The sequence below is a fragment of the Scyliorhinus torazame genome, chromosome 9 (assembly GCF_047496885.1).
Source record: "Scyliorhinus torazame isolate Kashiwa2021f chromosome 9, sScyTor2.1, whole genome shotgun sequence".
Lineage (NCBI taxonomy): Eukaryota > Metazoa > Chordata > Chondrichthyes > Carcharhiniformes > Scyliorhinidae > Scyliorhinus > Scyliorhinus torazame.
The window spans coordinates 273,294,462-273,316,775 of NC_092715.1; the positions used below are offsets into that span (position 1 = coordinate 273,294,462).

At 51.9% G+C, this 22,314-nt stretch overlaps 1 protein-coding gene across 3 annotated transcripts in view; it reads left to right on the forward strand.

Annotated features, from left to right (window-relative positions):
* Positions 1 to 22,314, forward strand: part of LOC140429922 (ADAMTS-like protein 1) — a 489,170-nt gene that overhangs the window by 103,315 nt on the left and 363,541 nt on the right. For all 3 annotated transcript variants that reach the window (XM_072517517.1, XM_072517518.1, XM_072517519.1), the window contains exon 3: positions 5,661 to 5,706. In XM_072517517.1, the coding sequence (XP_072373618.1) occupies positions 5,661 to 5,706 (46 nt within the window). The remainder of the gene's footprint in view (positions 1 to 5,660; positions 5,707 to 22,314) is intronic.

The following is a 22,314-nucleotide window of genomic DNA, read 5'->3' on the forward strand; positions in this document are numbered from 1 at the left end:
CAGTGCAGAAGGGGGCCATTCGGCCCAACGTGTCTGCACCGGCTCTTGGAAAGAGCACCCTACCCAAGGTCAGCACCTCCACCCTATCCCCATAACCCCGTAACCCCACCCAACACTAAGGGCAATTTTGGACACTAAGGGCAATTTATCACGGCCAATCCACCTAACCTGCACATCTTTGGACTGTGGGAGGAAACCGGAGGAAACCCATGCACACACGGGGAGGATGTGCAGACTCCGCACAGACAGTGACCCAAGCCGGAATCGAACCTGGGACCCTGGAGCTGTGAAGCAATTGTGCTATGGTGAGGGGCATTTCATCCGTGAGGCCTTCAAGCCATCTTTAAATATTGTGGAGATGCATAACAGGAGCAACTAGAGCTGCTGCCTGTCTGTGCCACCAAGCACTGCCAGGACACAGCCCTGCTCTTGGTTATAAGCTGAAGGTCACTTTAACTCCCTTTGGCTGTGAGCAGCCTCTAGCTTCACAGCTGAAGGCCGTTGCTAATGAGGAATTGGCCTTGCTAGTTGTGAGAGAAGATTTTGCTGCTCCTGTTGGTGCTGCAAAGACTGGAAGCTGCTGTTGCTGAGAGTTGGTTTGCTGCTTGCTGCTGCCCCTTCCCCATGAATTCATTGCTGCTTTCTGGATGAAGGGAAGGAAGACAGAAGGTAGTTGCCTTTCTGTCTCTTTTGCCTGGAGTGCGGCAAGGAGAGGTTTTTAGCGGGCCTACTGTTAGGATGAGGATGCAGGAGGACTTTCTCGAGAAGTCTTTGGATGTTTTTAAAGGTCTGTTTTGGCTGTTGACTGTGCATTTACCTGTGGGTCACCTGCTAGTGCCCCCTGTGTTCCTGTGGCCTGGTCCGCAGACAGGGCGGCGATGGAAGATCAGACGCCAATACTGCAGGGGGGGCGGGGCCTGGCTCAACTGTGGAGCCCGGAGGTTGCACCGCGACACTAATGGACTACCGGTGACATTTTATATTCAGTGGCCATCCTGGTACTCCCGTTATGGGAGCCATGTGGGTCACTGGTGTTCCTTGTTTTCCTTTAGCACTGTGTTTGGCCTGTGTTTGGCCTGTGTTTGGTCTGCGTTTGTCAGAGGGGGATTGTATGATGTATACCATGTAACTGTGGATTATCTTTTTGCCAGTTGCAGCGCCTCCTGCCTCTGTGACCTGGAAGTCGCTGGAAGGAGGTGCCAGTGCTGGAGAGGGGGAGGTGGTTGCTGCTCTCTCTTCCTCCTCCACTATGTTCCCGGCCACTGTCTTTCTGTATCCTCTACATTACTCCAATTGTTGCCATCTACAAATTCTGAAACAGTCCAATTCCTGAGTCGAAATGTTTGATGTAAATAGTAAGTTTCATTATGAAGCACCTTTGGCCAGCATTTCTCATTCTGAGTTTCTACTTTCAACACTTATTCGCTGTCTTCAGTTCTGTAGTCAACTTGCTATCAATTTTGCTACTTGTTCGCTGTACCATCTATAAGATGCACTGCAGTAACTCACCAAGGTTCCTCAGGCAGCATCTTCCAAACCCACGACCACGGCCATCTAGAAGGACAAGAGCAGCAGATACCTGGGAACCCCACCACCTGGAGGTTCCCCTCCAAGTCACTCACCACCCTGACTGGGAAATATATCGCCGTTCCTTCACTGTCGCTGGGACAACATCTTGAAACTCCCTCCCTAACAGCACAGTGAGTGTACCTACACCTCATGGACTGCAGCAGTTCAAGAAGGCAGCTCACCACCACCTTCTCAAGGGCAATTAGGGATGGGCAACAAATGCTGACATAGCCAGCGACTCCCACATCCCGTGAAAGCATTAAAAAATGAACAAGAGGGTTGAGAGGTGAGACGAGCCGAGTGAGAGAGAGGGAGACAGAAATAGATTGCAAGACAAAAATTCTTTCATCATTTCTCATTCAATATAGATGAGAACTTATGTTGAATGTTAATTTGATGGAAGGAAAGGGACAGAATACCATCGGGATGGTGAGGATAGAGATTCTGACTGGCAAGTTAAAAGGGATGAATTTGGAGTGGATAACGCTGTGCAGTATAACACCACTGACAGGAATATACGTTTCAGCAGCAGCTCCATTCAATGTACTGGGTCTATATTCACCTGACCTTAACTAAAGTGACGTTTGTTGACACTGACAATGTAGACCCAGGGATTCTGCTCCAGCTTCCAATGTTAATCAGTACTTGGATCTAGTTTAAGTGAAAGTTGAATTCACACCTTATGAATTATTGCTTTAAGAAAACTGGGCTTAAGTTTGATTTACTGCCCGTGTTAAGCTTTACATTTCACAGTCCCGACATTGACAGCTGCAAATTTATTCCATACTGTCTCACATTGGAAAGCAGGGCAGCTTCGCAAGAGGGTCACTAAGATCCCGGTTTCCCAAAACACCAACCGTTTTTCGCAAAATGCATAATATTTGCTCAAAATAGTCATTACTTAAATTGTTGAAATTACGTCAGAAGTCATTGATGCATCGCTTGTAGCTATTATCCAGAGGAGAACATCTGATGTATTTGCTGTTGATTTAGGGCCATATTTTATATTGCTGCTGTGAAGCACCCTGGGACATTTTATTTTGTTGAAATATAAGTTCTTGCTGTTGTTTATGGTGAATGGGTGAAGTGATTACATTTCCAGCTCAGAGAGAGTGTGTGTATTTTCCATTATCAGTTGGATTATTAGGACCCAAACGTATTGTTTAATCTAACAATCCCGGAGTGTGATAGAAAATGGAACAAAACAGACGGTAACAGACATTAGAACCTGCCAGCTTAGCATCACACATTTCAATTTCTCTGCTGCTGTCACTTACTCTAACCATCTCCCTCTGAACGTGCTGCATTCCATTGCCTCGTGCCAACCCTCATATTGTCATCTAACCACTGGCAAGGGTAGTGCTCTCATTGTCTAGTGTACTGACTTTTACCCAGCAGAGACCAAACACCAACTCTCTGACATTTCTCCCATTTCCTGCTAGATCCTGACCCAGCCACTGAGCATCAAGCTATTATATTTAGGATTGTCATCTGCTCTGGAGATCTCGTTTCCCCCTGCCCCATCCTCCAATCTGATAATCTGCCAAACCCCCACAGCCCAATTCAACCTCCTTCCCAAGATCCACAAAGAGAATTGTCCTGCTGGACCAATCATTGCAGTCTGCTCCCCCCTGCCCCCCCCCCCCCCCCCCCCCCCCCCCGAGGATAGATCTCCGGGAGCATCCTGAGAATGTGCTGGATCTCCGGGAGCATCCTGAGAATGTGCTGGATCTCCGGGAGCATCCTGAGAATGTGCTGGATCTCTGGGAACATCCTGAGGCCGAAAGATTGACCCCCTGAGAATGTGCTGGATCTCTGGGTATTCCTGAGAATGATGGTGGATCTCTGGGTATTCCTGAGAATGTGCTGGATCTCCGGGTATTCCTGAGAATGATGATGGATCTCCGGGAGCAGCCTGAGAATGTGCTGGATCTCTGGGTATTCCTGAGAATGTGCTGGATCTCTGGGTATTCCTGAGAATGTGCTGGATCTCCGGAAACGTTCCGAGGTTGAAAGATGGATCCCCTACAGGACACTGAATTTGAAGGTCCACCTGCCAGTTCTCCCCGACCCACTGCTGTGGAGTTTCAGGTTCCAGGGTTGGGGCAGCCACCATCCTGAACTCGGGAGGCCGCCCCAGACGTTGTTTGTTCAGATGAGTCCCGACATCCTCGTTCTGAATGTGCTTCATAACGACCGGCTAACATCGCGGAACAATCTGGCATGGGGAGGGCGGGGTCAGACCTTCATCTACACCCCATTAACGGGATGCAAATGAGCTCCACGCCAGCCTCTGCCGTGTTTCCGGACTCGCTTCGTCGGACATCAGCGGACGATCCGCTGTAACTTCCCGCTGGCATAAAACCGATTTCTGGGCCTCCTTCCCTATACTCCCACCCCCCCACCTCCCACCTCCGCACCCCCCATGCTCACCATCGAACACGTTGGTGGGAACTTGAGAGAACTTTGCCCATTTTCCCTATTTCTCTCTCCACGGATACTACCCGATCTGAGGAGTGTTTCAGCATTATTCTTTTTTTTAAGAAAATATTTTATTGAGGCATTTATAATTTTAACAATTTTCAACATCAAATGTCAACCAAAACAAAAACACAACAACAATATAACCAACAAACCCCCTGAGCACAAACCCCAGCCAACATGGCTCACACATACAGCCCCACCTTCCCCAGCCACCTGTCCTTACTCAACTCTGGATTTCAGCATTTTCTGTTTGCATTTTGTCACTTCCTTGTTTGGCTGTAGAAAGTGGATGCTATGGTGAGAACTGTAAAGAGCAACAATTCAGGGAGGTTTTTAATATAATAACATTTCTAACAGAGCAGTATGGATGTTATTTTTATATAGTGTAATTCTCAAACAGAAGGAGTTGAATATATAGTAACAGAGGTATTATTGTCCTTGATATAAAATGTGCTACAATTGTCCAAATAAAGTAGGTAGGTCTTATGAGGAAAGGTTGAGGGAGCTAGGGCTTGTCTCATTGGAGCGAAGGAGGATGAGAGTTGACGTAATAGAGGTTTGCAAGATGATGAGGGGGATAGAGAGAGTGGACGTTCAGAGACTATTTCCTCGGGTGGATGTAGCTGTTACAAGGCATAACTATAAGATTCAGGGTGGGAGATATAGGAGGGATGTCCGAGGTAGGTTCTTTACTCAGAGAGTGGTTCGGGTGTGGAATGGACTGTCTGCTGTGATAGTGGAGTCGGACATTTAGGAACTTTCAAGCGGTTATTGGATAGGCACATGGAGCACACCAGAATGACAGGGAGTGGGATAGCTTGATCTTGGTTTCGGACAAGGCTCGGCACAACATCGAGGGCCGAAGGGCCTGTTCTGTGCTGTATTGTTCTATGTTCTAAAGTATGTGTGAGATATTCGAACATGCTGATATTCACCAATACTTAACTATTGAAGTATTTTGGGAGGATAAAGTTTTGGGGTGAAGGAATGTTACCTGAATTAAGGTGCCTCTCAATGTACGGCAGAGAGTAGAGAGTGACTCCACACCTTGTTGCTTTTTGACTGATTTCAGTAATAATGGAATGTCTGTCCCACTGCCTGGCAATTTGAAAAACAGGATGGATTTGATTAAATAAATTTCTGGAACATCTTGAAATGTTCAAGGGTTTCTATTGAAATGTACCCCAATTTCCAGAGCTTTTTGTGAGCACGGTTGCACAGTGGTTAGCACTGCTGCTTCTCAGCTCCAGGGATCAGGATTCAATTCCCGGCTTGGGTGACTGTGTGGAATTTGCACTTTCTCCCCGTGTCTGGGTGGGTTTCCTCCGGGTGCTCCGACTTCCTCCCACAGTCCAAAGATGTACAGGCTAGGTGGATTGGCGACGATAAATTGCCCCTTAGTGTACAAAAGTTTAGGTCTGGTTACAGGGATCGGGAGGCATGGGATTAAATAGGGTGCTCTGTACAAGGGCCAGTGCAGACTCGATGGGTCAAATGGCCTCCTTCTGCTCTGTAAATTCTTTGATTCTAAGATTCAAACATGTTGATGGACTTTGATGTGTTCCCCATTACGTGCCACTTAATGGGTGTCTTTGCTTTTTCGATAGGAACTGTGAAGGGTTGAATATTCGATATCGGACTTGCAGCAGTGTGGTAAGTTTCTGACTTTGAAAGCCCTTATTTCAGATTTTTCCCTCTGGTGAACGAGGCCATGATGAAAACCACAGTGACAAGCTTTGCACCGATACACAAAACCTTTAGCTTATATGACCCACAGGGCTGTGGGGTTCCTGTCAATCCTGCCTCTCAAGGTGTTGTCAGTGGCGAGATAGACAGACACTTCTGAAGCTACAATCCCATCTATCTACAGTGAAAATAAGCAGAACAAGTTAGTGAAAAAATTCACACCAGCCGCATGCTTTGTGCTTTCATTGAGAGAATCTACTGGGGGAATTCTCGAGGGAATTCCTTTTACTCCCAATCTCTACCTCAAAAATATTTTTAAAATATTGAAAATCAGTATCACATCATAAACTATTGCTTCGTAGTAACCTGTTATTTTGGATGACATTCCCTTCCCAGGATTTGAACGATACCAGCTATGGGGAGGGGCTGTGTGCATTACAGAGTCCCTCCGTCCCTGTATTGGAAAAGGAACTTGGAAACCCAATACAGGGACATCCAGCTCAAAAACACACCATCTGCTGCACAGTCATTCACTCGAGATCTTACTGTTGCTCGGTTGTGCGTAAGGCTGATCTTTAACACTGATTTCCAATGAGATGCTTAATAAGTGGCAGATGTATTAATTCCTGTAGGCTTGGGGAGCTGCTGATATAAATGTATAAATGTCTTATACATTCCTTTGTCATCTAGAATAGTCATATATTAAACAGCAGACACAGAAGAGACACACAACAGGTTATGTATTAACTGATGTGGCCAACAGGAATCCTGAGGTTTTTGTTGACTTTTTGGGGGACTGAAGAAATATTTTGATTTTCTTTCTTCTTTAAGATAAATATCTGCATCAATTGAATCGCTTCATTACCGCAATGCAACCGGAATTCAATCAATTATATCTGTCAGAATGGTGATTAAAGGACAGCTTCATCTAAATACACGGATTTCTATTGTCACATCCTGGCTGCATTTCCATTGATTTTTACCATTTTGTTACATTTATTAGAGGTGTTTTGAAACACTTTGGGCTGGATTCTGTGGTGCATACGGTAACGTCACTACCTGCGACGGGAAATCCAGATCCAATCCCGTTCCGATGCTCTGCATTCCCCCGCTGCTGTTGGGATTGAGGTTCGCGTCCCAGTGGAGGATGTGACTGGGTCATTAAGATCCATTTGCATCCGATTACCGGGCTGCACACCATGGGCGAGATTCTCCGTTCCACGATGCCGATTTGGTGACAGGCGATCGGGGGGAGAATCCCTTTTTACGACGGAATGGGGGGCGGCGCCTGTTTTATGCAGGTTTTGAATGCTCCCTCCCTCCGAAGCGGCCTCAGCGCAGCGCATACCGCACGCCATTGGGACGGCCTCAGGACGTTACCTGAAGACCCTCCCCCGATGGGCCGAGTTCACGACGGCGCGGGACACGTGAGGACGGGCGGGAGCCGTGCTACTGCCCATGGGGGCTTCCGCGATGACTGGGGGGACTGGTGGGGAGTGGCCAGGGGGTGGCGAGGGGGTGTCCAGGGGGGACATTCTCTGGCAGGTTGGGTCCGCACACGGCCGGTGCCATGTTGTACGGTGCGACCGCCGCAGGTTGCCGCCGTGCGCACGCGCGGCCACGGACTCGGCAATTCTCCGGTTTATTTTGTGGGAGCCGGGAGTTTTGCGTCGCTGGCCCCTCACTGGTCGCAGCATCGGTCAGGGGGTCCCGCCGATTGTTTCCATGTAAAACGCCACAGATCCTTCGCATTTAGCCTCAGAATCGGAGAATCTGGCCCCATATTCTCCAGGCCTGCGTGAATCACCGGGCCCCTGGGAGAATTGGTGCAGGTCTTGACAAAGGTGGCCCTGACATGGTGGACCTCGCGGTGGGCCAAGAGGGTAACTTTATAAGGGAGCTGCCCCCAAAGTCCATCAGAAGGCTACCCTCCCCCACAATGACCTGCCCAGCTAACCCCAGCTGACCCTCCCCACCAACCCCCCCACCAGAGATCCCCTAATTAGGGGGACGCGGTGGGGCAATGGTATTGTCACTGGACAGGTGATCCAGAGACCCAGAGTAATACTCTGGGGACCCCGGTTCAAATCCCACCAGGGCAGATAGTGAAAATCAAATCTAATAAATATCTAGAAGTAAAAGTTCATTGATGACCAAAGAAACCATTGTCGATTGTTGTAAAAAAACCCGGCTGATGTCCTTCAGGGAAGGAAATCTGCCGTCCTTACCCGGTCTGGCCTACATGTGTCTCCAGACCCACAGCAATGGGGTTGACTCTGAAATGGCCGAGCGAGCCACTCAGTTGTACCAAACCGCAACAAAGTCATTAAAAAAGGAATGAAACTGGACGGACCACCCGGCATCGGCCCAGGCACCGGAAACGCCAACGGCAAACCCAGCCCTGCCGACCCTGCAAAGTCCTCCTCACTAACATCTGGGGGTTCGTGCCAAAGTTGGGAGAGCTTCTCACAGACTGGTCAAGCAACAGCCAGACATAGTCACACTCACAGAATCAGACCTTACAGACAATGTCCCAGACACCACTATCCCCATTCCTGGGTATGTCCTGTCTCACCGGCAGCACAGACCCAGCAGAGAAGTCGACACAGTGGGATACAGTCGGGACGGAGTTGCCCTGGGAGTCCTCAACATCGACTCTGGACCCCATTATATCTCATGGCTTCAGGTCAAACATGGGCAAGGAAACCTCCTGCTGATTACTGCGTACCGGCCCCCATCAGCTGGAGGGGCTGGTTTAGCACAGGGCGAAATCGCTGGCTTTGAAAGCAGACCAAGGCAGGCCAGCAGCACGGTTCAATTCCCGTACCAGCCTCCCCGAACAGGCGCTGGAATGTGGCGACTAGGGGCTTTTCACAATAACTTCATTTGAAGCCTACTTGTGACAATAAGCGATTTTCATTTCAATATCCTGCCAAGTGGCAAGTTACATTCGCACCACACACGTGCCCGGCAATGACTATCTCCTACAAGAGAGGATCGAACCATCGCCTTTGACATTCAATGGCATTCCAATCGCTGAATCCCCACAATCAACATCCTGGGGGTCACCATTGGTCAGAAACTGAACTGGACCCAGCCACATTAATAACTCACCCCCTGACCCCCAAAACCTGTCCACGGTCTACAAGGCACAAGTCAGGAGTGTGAGGGAATACTCTCCACTTGCCTGGATGAGTGCAGCTCCAACAACACTCAAGAAGCTCAACACCACCCAGGACAAAGCAGCCCCGCTTGATTGCTCCCCTTCCACAAACATTCAACCCCTCCACCACCGACGCACAGTGGCAGCCGTGTGTACCATCTACAAGATGCACTGCAGCGACTCACCAAGGCCCCTTAGACAACACCTTCCAAACCCACGACCACTCCCATCTAGAAGGACAAGAGCAGCAGATACCTGGGAACCCCAACACCTGGAGGTTCTCCTCCAAGTCACTCACCACCCTGACTGGGAAATATATCACCGTTCCTTCACTGTCGCTGGGGCAATATCTTAGAACTCTCTTCCTAACAGCACAGTGGGTGTACATACAACACATGGACTGCAGCGGTTCAAGAAGGCAGCTCACACCACCTTCTCCAGGGCAATTAGGGATGGGAAAAAATCTGGATAGACACTGCTGTGTGGATAGACACTGCTGCCCGGATAGACACTGCTGTCCGGATAGACGCTGCTGTCCAGATAGACTCTGCTGTCCGGATAGACACTGCTGTCTGGATAGATGCTGCTGTCCGGATAGACTCTGCTGTGCGGATAGACTCTGCTGTGCGGATAGACTCTGCTGTCCAGATAGACTCTGCTGTCCGGATAGACTCTGCTGTGCGGATAGACTCTGCTGTGCGGATAGACACTGCTGTCCAGATAGACTCTGCTGTCCGGATAGACACTGCTGTCCGGATAGACTCTGCTGTCCGGATAGACTCTGCTGTGCGGATAGACTCTGCTGTGCGGATAGACACTGCTGTGCGGATAGACTCTGCTGTCCGGATAGACTCTGCTGTGCGGATAGACTCTGCTGTGCGGATAGACACTGCTGTCCGGATAGACTCTGCTGTCCGGATAGACTCTGCTGTGCGGATAGACTCTGCTGTCCGGATAGACTCTGCTGTGCGGATAGACTCTGCTGTGCGGATAGACACTGCTGTCCGGATAGACTCTGCTGTCCGGATAGACTCTGCTGTGCGGATAGACGCTGCTGTCCAGATAGACACTGCTGTGCGGATAGACTCTGCTGTCCGGATAGACTCTGCTGTCCGGATAGACTCTGCTGTGCGGATAGACTCTGCTGTCCGGATAGACTCTGCTGTGCGGATAGACTCTGCTGTCCGGATAGACTCTGCTGTCCAGATAGACGCTGCTGTCCAGATAGACTCTGCTGTCCGGATAGACTCTGCTGTGCGGATAGACTCTGCTGTCCGGATAGACTCTGCTGTGCGGATAGACTCTGCTGTGCGGATAGACACTGCTGTCCAGATAGACTCTGCTGTGCGGATAGACGCTGCTGTCCAGATAGACTCTGCTGTGCGGATAGACACTGCTGTCCGGATAGACTCTGCTGTGCGGATAGACTCTGCTGTCCGGATAGACTCTGCTGTCCGGATAGACTCTGCTGTCCGGATAGACTCTGCTGTGCGGATAGACTCTGCTGTCCGGATAGACTCTGCTGTCCGGATAGACTCTGCTGTCCGGATAGACTCTGCTGTGCGGATAGACTCTGCTGTCCGGATAGACTCTGCTGTCCGGATAGACTCTGCTGTCCGGATAGACTCTGCTGTCCGGATAGACTCTGCTGTGCGGATAGACACTGCTGTCCAGATAGACTCTGCTGTGCGGATAGACTCTGCTGTCCGGATAGACACTGCTGTCCAGATAGACACTGCTGTGCGGATAGACTCTGCTGTCCGGATAGACTCTGCTGTCCGGATAGACTCTGCTGTGCGGATAGACTCTGCTGTCCGGATAGACACTGCTGTCCGGATAGACTCTGCTGTGCGGATAGACTCTGCTGTCCGGATAGACACTGCTGTCCGGATAGACTCTGCTGTGCGGATAGACTCTGCTGTCCAGATAGACACTGCTGTCCAGATAGACGCTGCTGTGCGGATAGACTCTGCTGTCCGGATAGACTCTGCTGTCCGGATAGACTCTGCTGTGCGGATAGACTCTGCTGTCCGGATAGACACTGCTGTCCGGATAGACTCTGCTGTGCGGATAGACTCTGCTGTCCGGATAGACACTGCTGTCCGGATAGACTCTGCTGTGCGGATAGACTCTGCTGTCCAGATAGACTCTGCTGTCCAGATAGACGCTGCTGTCCGGATAGACTCTGCTGTGCGGATAGACTCTGCTGTCCAGATAGACACTGCTGTCCAGATAGACTCTGCTGTGCGGATAGACACTGCTGTCCGGATAGACTCTGCTGTCCGGATAGACACTGCTGTCCAGATAGACACTGCTGTGCGGATAGACTCTGCTGTCCGGATAGACTCTGCTGCCCGGATAGACTCTGCTGTGCGGATAGACTCTGCTGTCCGGATAGACACTGCTGTCCAGATAGACACTGCTGTGCGGATAGACTCTGCTGTCCGGATAGACTCTGCTGTCCGGATAGACTCTGCTGTCCGGATAGACTCTGCTGTCCGGATAGACTCTGCTGTCCGGATAGACTCTGCTGTCCGGATAGACTCTGCTGTCCGGATAGACACTGCTGTCCAGATAGACACTGCTGTGCGGATAGACTCTGCTGTCCGGATAGACTCTGCTGTCCGGATAGACTCTGCTGTCCGGATAGACTCTGCTGTCCGGATAGACACTGCTGTCCAGATAGACACTGCTGTGCGGATAGACTCTGCTGTCCGGATAGACTCTGCTGTGCGGATAGACACTGCTGTCCAGATAGACTCTGCTGTCCGGATAGACTCTGCTGTGCGGATAGACTCTGCTGTGCGGATAGACTCTGCTGTCCGGATAGACACTGCTGTCCAGATAGACACTGCTGTGCGGATAGACACTGCTGTGCGGATAGACTCTGCTGTCCGGATAGACTCTGCTGTCCGGATAGACTCTGCTGTCCGGATAGACTCTGCTGTCCGGATAGACACTGCTGTCCAGATAGACACTGCTGTGCGGATAGACTCTGCTGTCCGGATAGACTCTGCTGTCCGGATAGACTCTGCTGTCCGGATAGACTCTGCTGTCCGGATAGACTCTGCTGTGCGGATAGACTCTGCTGTCCGGATAGACACTGCTGTCCAGATAGACACTGCTGTGCGGATAGACTCTGCTGTCCGGATAGACTCTGCTGTCCGGATAGACTCTGCTGTCCGGATAGACTCTGCTGTCCGGATAGACACTGCTGTCCAGATAGACACTGCTGTCCGGATAGACACTGCTGTCCGGATAGACTCTGCTGTGCGGATAGACTCTGCTGTCCAGATAGACACTGCTGTCCGGATAGACTCTGCTGTCCGGATAGACTCTGCTGTCCGGATAGACACTGCTGTCCAGATAGACTCTGCTGTCCGGATAGACTCTGCTGTCCAGATAGACACTGCTGTCCGGATAGACTCTGCTGTCCGGATAGACTGTGCTGTGCGGATAGACACTGCTGTCCGGATAGACTCTGCTGTCCGGATAGACTCTGCTGTCCAGATAGACACTGCTGTCCGGATAGACTCTGCTGTCCGGATAGACTCTGCTGTCCGGATAGACACTGCTGTCCGGATAGACTCTGCTGTCCGGATAGACTCTGCTGTGCGGATAGACTCTGCTGTGCGGATAGACTCTGCTGTCCGGATAGACTCTGCTGTCCGGATAGACTCTGCTGTCCGGATAGACTCTGCTGTCCAGATAGACACTGCTGTCCGGATAGACACTGCTGTCCAGATAGACTCTGCTGTCCAGATAGACTCTGCTGTGTGGATAGACTCTGCTGTCCGGATAGACGCTGCTGTCCGGATAGACGCTGCTGTCCAGATAGACTCTGCTGTCCAGATAGACTCTGCTGTCCAGATAGACGCTGCTGTCCAGATAGACTCTGCTGTGCGGATAGACTCTGCTGTCCGGATAGACACTGCTGTCCAGATAGACACTGCTGTCCAGATAGACACTGCTGTCCGGATAGACTCTGCTGTGCGGATAGACTCTGCTGTCCGGATAGACTCTGCTGTGCGGATAGACACTGCTGTCCGGATAGACACTGCTGTCCAGATAGACACTGCTGTCCGGATAGACTCTGCTGTGCGGATAGACTCTGCTGTCCGGGTAGACACTGCTGTCCAGATAGACTCTGCTGTCCAGATAGACTCTGCTGTGCGGATAGACACTGCTGTCCAGATAGACTCTGCTGTCCAGATAGACTCTGCTGTCTGGATAGACGCTGCTGTGCGGATAGACACTGCTGTCCGGATAGACGCTGCTGTCCGGATAGACTCTGCTGTCTGGATAGACGCTGCTGTGCGGATAGACACTGCTGTCCGGATAGACTCTGCTGTGCGGATAGACGCTGCTGTCTGGATAGATACTGCTGTCCAGATAGACGCTGCTGTCTGGATAGACACTGCTGTCCGGATAGACGCTGCTGTCCAGATAGACTCTGCTGTCTGGATAGACGCTGCTGTGCGGATAGACACTGCTGTCCGGATAGACTCTGCTGTGCGGATAGACGCTGCTGTCTGGATAGATACTGCTGTCCAGATAGACGCTGCTGTCTGGATAGACACTGCTGTCCGGATAGACGCTGCTGTCCAGATAGACTCTGCTGTCCAGATAGACTCTGCTGTCCAGATAGACGCTGCTGTCTGGATAGACACTGCTGTCCGGATAGACGCTGCTGTCCGGATAGACTCTGCTGTCCGGATAGACACTGCTGTCCGGGTAGACACTGCTGTCCAGATAGACTCTGCTGTCCAGATAGACACTGCTGTCCGGATAGACTCTGCTGTCCGGATAGACTCTGCTGTGCGGATAGACTCTGCTGTGCGGATAGACACTGCTGTCCGGATAGACTCTGCTGTCCAGATAGACACTGCTGTCCGGATAGACGCTGCTGTCCGGATAGACTCTGCTGTCCGGATAGACACTGCTGTCCGGGTAGACACTGCTGTCCAGATAGACTCTGCTGTCCGGATAGACTCTGCTGTGCGGATAGACTCTGCTGTCCAGATAGACACTGCTGTCCGGATAGACGCTGCTGTCCGGATAGACTCTGCTGTCCGGATAGACTCTGCTGTGCGGATAGACTCTGCTGTCCAGATAGACACTGCTGTCCGGATAGACGCTGCTGTCCGGATAGACTCTGCTGTCCGGATAGACTCTGCTGTCCGGATAGACTCTGCTGTCCAGATAGACACTGCTGTCCGGATAGACTCTGCTGTGCGGATAGACACTGCTGTGCGGATAGACTCTGCTGTCCAGATAGACTCTGCTGTCCAGATAGACACTGCTGTCCAGATAGACACTGCTGTCTGGATAGACTCTGCTGTCCAGATAGACTCTGCTGTCCGGATAGACTCTGCTGTGCGGATAGACACTGCTGTGCGGATAGACTCTGCTGTCCAGATAGACTCTGCTGTCCAGATAGACTCTGCTGTCCGGATAGACGCTGCTGTCCAGATAGACACTGCTGTCCAGATAGACTCTGCTGTCCGGATAGACGCTGCTGTCCAGATAGACACTGCTGTCTGGATAGACTCTGCTGTGCGGATAGACACTGCTGTCCGGATAGACTCTGCTGTCCAGATAGACGCTGCTGTGCGGATAGACTCTGCTGTCCAGATAGACTCTGCTGTCCAGATAGACTCTGCTGTCCAGATAGACTCTGCTGTCTGGATAGACTCTGCTGTGCGGATAGACACTGCTGTGCGGATAGACTCTGCTGTCCAGATAGACTCTGCTGTCCAGATAGACTCTGCTGTCCAGATAGACTCTGCTGTCTGGATAGACTCTGCTGTCTGGATAGACTCTGCTGTGCGGATAGACACTGCTGTGCGGATAGACGCTGCTGTGCGGATAGACACTGCTGTCCGGATAGACTCTGCTGTGCGGATAGACACTGCTGTCCGGATAGACTCTGCTGTGCGGATAGACACTGCTGTGCGGATAGACGCTGCTGTGCGGATAGACTCTGCTGTCCGGATAGACTCTGCTGTGCGGATAGACACTGCTGTCCGGATAGACTCTGCTGTGCGGATAGACACTGCTGTCCGGATAGACTCTGCTGTGCGGATAGACACTGCTGTCCGGATAGACTCTGCTGTGCGGATAGACACTGCTGTCCGGATAGACTCTGCTGTGCGGATAGACACTGCTGTGCGGATAGACGCTGCTGTGCGGATAGACTCTGCTGTCCAGATAGACTCTGCTGTCCAGATAGACTCTGCTGTCCAGATAGACACTGCTGTCCAGATAGACTCTGCTGTCCAGATAGACACTGCTGTGCGGATAGACTCTGCTGTCCAGATAGACTCTGCTGTCCAGATAGACTCTGCTGTCCAGATAGACTCTGCTGTCCAGATAGACACTGCTGTGCGGATAGACTCTGCTGTCCAGATAGACTCTGCTGTCCAGATAGACACTGCTGTGCGGATAGACACTGCTGTGCGGATAGACTCTGCTGTCCAGATAGACACTGCTGTCCAGATAGACTCTGCTGTCCAGATAGACTCTGCTGTCCAGATAGACACTGCTGTGCGGATAGACTCTGCTGTCCAGATAGACACTGCTGTCCAGATAGACACTGCTGTGCGGATAGACTCTGCTGTCCAGATAGACACTGCTGTCCGGGTAGACGCTGCTGTCCAGATAGACTCTGCTGTCCAGATAGACACTGCTGTGCGGATAGACTCTGCTGTCCAGATAGACACTGCTGTCCAGATAGACTCTGCTGTCCAGATAGACACTGCTGTCCAGATAGACACTGCTGTGCGGATAGACTCTGCTGTCCAGATAGACACTGCTGTCCAGATAGACTCTGCTGTCCAGATAGACACTGCTGTCCAGATAGACACTGCTGTCCAGATAGACTCTGCTGTCCAGATAGACTCTGCTGTCCAGATAGACTCTGCTGTCCAGATAGACACTGCTGTCCAGATAGACTCTGCTGTCCAGATAGACACTGCTGTCCAGATAGACTCTGCTGTCCAGATAGACACTGCTGTCCAGATAGACACTGCTGTCCAGATAGACTCTGCTGTCCAGATAGACACTGCTGTCCAGATAGACACTGCTGTCCAGATAGACTCTGCTGTCCAGATAGACACTGCTGTCCAGATAGACACTGCTGTCCAGATAGACACTGCTGTCCAGATAGACACTGCTGTGCGGATAGACTCTGCTGTGCGGATAGACTCTGCTGTCCAGATAGACACTGCTGTCCAGATAGACTCTGCTGTCCAGATAGACACTGCTGTCCAGATAGACACTGCTGTCCAGATAGACTCTGCTGTCCGGATAGACACTGCTGTGCGGATAGACTCTGCTGTGCGGATAGACTCTGCTGTCCAGATAGACTCTGCTGTCCAGATAGACTCTGCTGTCCAGATAGACACTGCTGTCCAGATAGACTCTGCTGTCCGGATAGACTCTGCTGTGCGGATAGACTCTGCTGTCCAGATAGACTCTGCTGTCCAGATAGACTCTGCTGTCCAGATAGACTCTGCTGTGCGGATAGACTCTGCTGTGCGGATAGACTCTGCTGTCCAGATAGACTCTGCTGTCCAGATAGACTCTGCTGTCCAGATAGACTCTGCTGTCCGGATAGACACTGCTGTCCGGATAGACTCTGCTGTCCAGATAGACACTGCTGTGCGGATAGACTCTGCTGTGCGGATAGACTCTGCTGTCCAGATAGACTCTGCTGTCCAGATAGACTCTGCTGTGTGGATAGACTCTGCTGTCCGGATAGACTCTGCTGTGCGGATAGACTCTGCTGTGCGGATAGACTCTGCTGTCCGGATAGACTCTGCTGTCCGGATAGACACTGCTGTCCGGATAGACTCTGCTGTGCGGATAGACACTGCTGTCCAGATAGACGCTGCTGTCCGGGTAGACTCTGCTGTCCAGATAGACTCTGCTGTCCAGATAGACTCTGCTGTGCGGATAGACTCTGCTGTCCGGATAGACGCTGCTGTCCAGATAGACTCTGCTGTCCGGATAGACTCTGCTGTCCAGATAGACTCTGCTGTCCAGATAGACGCTGCTGTCCGGATAGACTCTGCTGTCCAGATAGACACTGCTGTCCAGATAGACGCTGCTGTCCGGATAGACTCTGCTGTCCAGATAGACACTGCTGTGCGGATAGACTCTGCTGTCCAGATAGACACTGCTGTCCGGATAGACTCTGCTGTCCAGATAGACTCTGCTGTCCAGATAGACTCTGCTGTCCGGATAGACTCTGCTGTCCAGATAGACTCTGCTGTCCGGATAGACTCTGCTGTCCAGATAGACACTGCTGTCCGGATAGACTCTGCTGTCCAGATAGACTCTGCTGTCCAGATAGACTCTGCTGTCCAGATAGACTCTGCTGTCCAGATAGACACTGCTGTCCAGATAGACTCTGCTGTCCGGATAGACTCTGCTGTCCAGATAGACACTGCTGTCCGGATAGACTCTGCTGTCCAGATAGACTCTGCTGTCCAGATAGACTCTGCTGTCCAGATAGACTCTGCTGTCCAGATAGACACTGCTGTCCAGATAGACACTGCTGTCCGGATAGACTCTGCTGTCCGGATAGACTCTGCTGTCCAGATAGACACTGCTGTCCGGATAGACTCTGCTGTCCGGATAGACTCTGCTGTCCGGATAGACTCTGCTGTGCGGATAGACTCTGCTGTGCGGATAGACTCTGCTGTCTGGATAGACACTGCTGTGCGAATAGACACTGCTGTGCGGATAGACACTGCTGTGTGGATAGACTCTGCTGTCCAGATAGACTCTGCTGTCCAGATAGACTCTGCTGTGCGGATAGACTCTGCTGTCCGGATAGACACTGCTGTCCGGATAGACGCTGCTGTGCGGATAGACTCTGCTGTGCGGATAGACCCTGCTGTCCGGATAGACTCTGCTGTGCGGATAGACTCTGCTGTCCGGATAGACTCTGCTGTCCAGATAGACACTGCTGTCCGGATAGACTCTGCTGTCCGGATAGACTCTGCTGTCCAGATAGACACTGCTGTCCGGATAGACTCTGCTGTCCGGATAGACTCTGCTGTCCGGATAGACTCTGCTGTGCGGATAGACTCTGCTGTGCGGATAGACTCTGCTGTCCAGATAGACTCTGCTGTCCAGATAGACTCTGCTGTGCGGATAGACTCTGCTGTCCGGATAGACACTGCTGTCCGGATAGACGCTGCTGTCCAGATAGACTCTGCTGTCCAGATAGACACTGCTGTCCGGATAGACTCTGCTGTCCGGATAGACTCTGCTGTCCGGATAGACTCTGCTGTCCGGATAGACTCTGCTGTCCAGATAGACGCTGCTGTCCGGATAGACTCTGCTGTCCAGATAGACGCTGCTGTCCAGATAGACTCTGCTGTCCAGATAGACACTGCTGTCCGGATAGACTCTGCTGTCCGGATAGACTCTGCTGTCCGGATAGACTCTGCTGTCCGGATAGACTCTGCTGTCCAGATAGACTCTGCTGTCCAGATAGACTCTGCTGTCCAGATAGACTCTGCTGTCCAGATAGACGCTGCTGTCCAGATAGACTCTGCTGTGCGGATAGACTCTGCTGTGCGGATAGACTCTGCTGTCCAGATAGACTCTGCTGTCCAGATAGACTCTGCTGTCCAGATAGACTCTGCTGTCCAGATAGACTCTGCTGTCCAGATAGACGCTGCTGTCCAGATAGACACTGCTGTGCGGATAGACACTGCTGTCCAGATAGACTCTGCTGTCCAGATAGACGCTGCTGTCCAGATAGACTCTGCTGTGCGGATAGACTCTGCTGTGCGGATAGACTCTGCTGTCCAGATAGACTCTGCTGTCCAGATAGACGCTGCTGTCCAGATAGACTCTGCTGTCCAGATAGACACTGCTGTCCGGATAGACTCTGCTGTCCGGATAGACTCTGCTGTCCGGATAGACTCTGCTGTCCGGATAGACTCTGCTGTCCAGATAGACTCTGCTGTCCAGATAGACTCTGCTGTCCAGATAGACGCTGCTGTCCAGATAGACACTGCTGTCCAGATAGACTCTGCTGTCCGGATAGACTCTGCTGTCCAGATAGACGCTGCTGTCCAGATAGACACTGCTGTCCAGATAGACTCTGCTGTCCGGATAGACACTGCTGTCCAGATAGACACTGCTGTCCGGATAGACTCTGCTGTCCGGATAGACTCTGCTGTCCAGATAGACTCTGCTGTCCGGATAGACTCTGCTGTGCGGATAGACTCTGCTGTCCGGATAGACTCTGCTGTCCGGATAGACTCTGCTGTCCGGATAGACACTGCTGTCCAGATAGACACTGCTGTCCGGATAGACTCTGCTGTCCAGATAGACGCTGCTGTCCGGATAGACTCTGCTGTCCAGATAGACACTGCTGTCCGGATAGACTCTGCTGTGCGGATAGACACTGCTGTCCGGATAGACACTGCTGTCCAGATAGACTCTGCTGTCCAGATAGACGCTGCTGTCTGGATAGACTCTGCTGTCCAGATAGACACTGCTGTCCGGATAGACTCTGCTGTGCGGATAGACACTGCTGTCCGGATAGACTCTGCTGTCCAGATAGACTCTGCTGTCCGGATAGACTCTGCTGTCCGGATAGACTCTGCTGTCCGGATAGACTCTGCTGTGCGGATAGACTCTGCTGTCCGGATAGACTCTGCTGTGCGGATAGACACTGCTGTCCGGATAGACACTGCTGTCCAGATAGACTCTGCTGTCCAGATAGACTCTGCTGTCCGGATAGACACTGCTGTCCAGATAGACACTGCTGTCCGGATAGACTCTGCTGTGCGGATAGACACTGCTGTCCGGATAGACACTGCTGTGCGGATAGACTCTGCTGTCCAGATAGACTCTGCTGTCCGGATAGACTCTGCTGTCCGGATAGACTCTGCTGTGCGGATAGACTCTGCTGTCCGGATAGACTCTGCTGTGCGGATAGACACTGCTGTCCGGATAGACACTGCTGTCCGGATAGACTCTGCTGTCCGGATAGACTCTGCTGTGCGGATAGACACTGCTGTCCGGATAGACACTGCTGTCCAGATAGACTCTGCTGTCCAGATAGACTCTGCTGTCCGGATAGACACTGCTGTCCAGATAGACACTGCTGTCCGGATAGACTCTGCTGTCCGGATAGACTCTGCTGTGCGGATAGACTCTGCTGTCCGGATAGACTCTGCTGTCCGGATAGACTCTGCTGTCCGGATAGACACTGCTGTCCGGATAGACACTGCTGTCCAGATAGACTCTGCTGTCCGGATAGACTCTGCTGTCCGGATAGACTCTGCTGTCCGGATAGACACTGCTGTCCAGATAGACTCTGCTGTCCGGATAGACGCTGCTGTCCGGATAGACTCTGCTGTCCGGATAGACACTGCTGTCCAGATAGACTCTGCTGTCCGGATAGACACTGCTGTCCGGATAGACACTGCTGTCCAGATAGACTCTGCTGTCCGGATAGACTCTGCTGTCCGGATAGACTCTGCTGTCCGGATAGACACTGCTGTCCAGATAGACTCTGCTGTCCGGATAGACACTGCTGTCCAGATAGACACTGCTGTGCGGATAGACTCTGCTGTCCGGATAGACTCTGCTGTCCGGATAGACACTGCTGTCCGGATAGACACTGCTGTCCAGATAGACACTGCTGTGCGGATAGACTCTGCTGTCCGGATAGACTCTGCTGTCCGGATAGACACTGCTGTCCAGATAGACTCTGCTGTGCGGATAGACTCTGCTGTGCGGATAGACTCTGCTGTGCGGATAGACTCTGCTGTCCAGATAGACGCTGCTGTCCGGATAGACTCTGCTGTGCGGATAGACACTGCTGTCCGGATAGACACTGCTGTCCGGATAGACGCTGCTGTGCGGATAGACACTGCTGTCCGGATAGACTCTGCTGTCCGGATAGACACTGCTGTGCGGATAGACTCTGCTGTGCGGATAGACTCTGCTGTCCGGATAGACTCTGCTGTGCGGATAGACTCTGCTGTCCGGATAGACTCTGCTGTGCGGATAGACTCTGCTGTCCGGATAGACTCTGCTGTGCGGATAGACACTGCTGTCCGGATAGACACTGCTGTCCGGGTAGACTCTGCTGTGCGGATAGACACTGCTGTCCAGATAGACTCTGCTGTGCGGATAGACACTGCTGTCCGGGTAGACACTGCTGTCCGGATAGACTCTGCTGTCCGGATAGACACTGCTGTCCGGATAGACACTGCTGTCCGGGTAGACACTGCTGTCCAGATAGACACTGCTGTCCAGATAGACACTGCTGTCCAGATAGACACTGCTGTCCAGATAGACACTGCTGTCCGGATAGACACTGCTGTCCGGATAGACTCTGCTGTGCGGATAGACTCTGCTGTCCGGATAGACGCTGCTGTCCGGGTAGATGCTGCTGTGCGGATAGACGCTGCTGTCCGGATAGACGCTGCTGTCCGGATAGACGCTGCTGTCCGGGTAGATGCTGCTGTGCGGATAGACGCTGCTGTCCAGATAGACTCTGCTGTGCGGATAGACGCTGCTGTCCGGATAGACGCTGCTGTCCGGATAGACACTGCTGTCCGGATAGAAGCTGCTGTCCAGATAGACGCTGCTGTGCGGATAGACCCTGCTGTCCGGATAGACGCTGCTGTGCGGATAGAAGCTGCTGTCCGGATAGACGCTGCTGTCCGGATAGACTCTGCTGTGCGGATAGACACTGCTGTCCGGATAGACGCTGCTGTCCGGATAGACGCTGCTGTCCGGATAGACGCTTCTGTGCGGATAGACGCTTCTGTGCGGATAGACGCTTCTGTGCGGATAGACTCTGCTGTCCGGATAGACTCTGCTGTCCGGATAGACACTGCTGTCCGGATAGACACTGCTGTCCGGATAGACGCTGCTGTCCGGATAGACGCTGCTGTCCGGATAGACTCTGCTGTGCGGATAGACACTGCTGTCCGGATAGACGCTGCTGTCCGGATAGACGCTGCTGTCCGGATAGACGCTTCTGTGCGGATAGACGCTTCTGTGCGGATAGACGCTTCTGTGCGGATAGACTCTGCTGTCCGGATAGACTCTGCTGTCCGGATAGACACTGCTGTGCGGATAGACGCTGCTGTCCGGATAGACGCTGCTGTCAGGATAGACACTGCTGTCCGGATAGACTCTGCTGTGCGGATAGACACTGCTGTCCGGATAGACTCTGCTGTCCGGATAGACACTGCTGTCCAGATAGACACTGCTGTCCGGATAGACGCTGCTGTCAGGATAGACACTGCTGTCCAGATAGACTCTGCTGTCCGGATAGACTCTGCTGTCCGGATAGACGCTTCTGTGCGGATAGACTCTGCTGTCCGGATAGACTCTGCTGTCTGGATAGACGCTGCTGTGCGGAT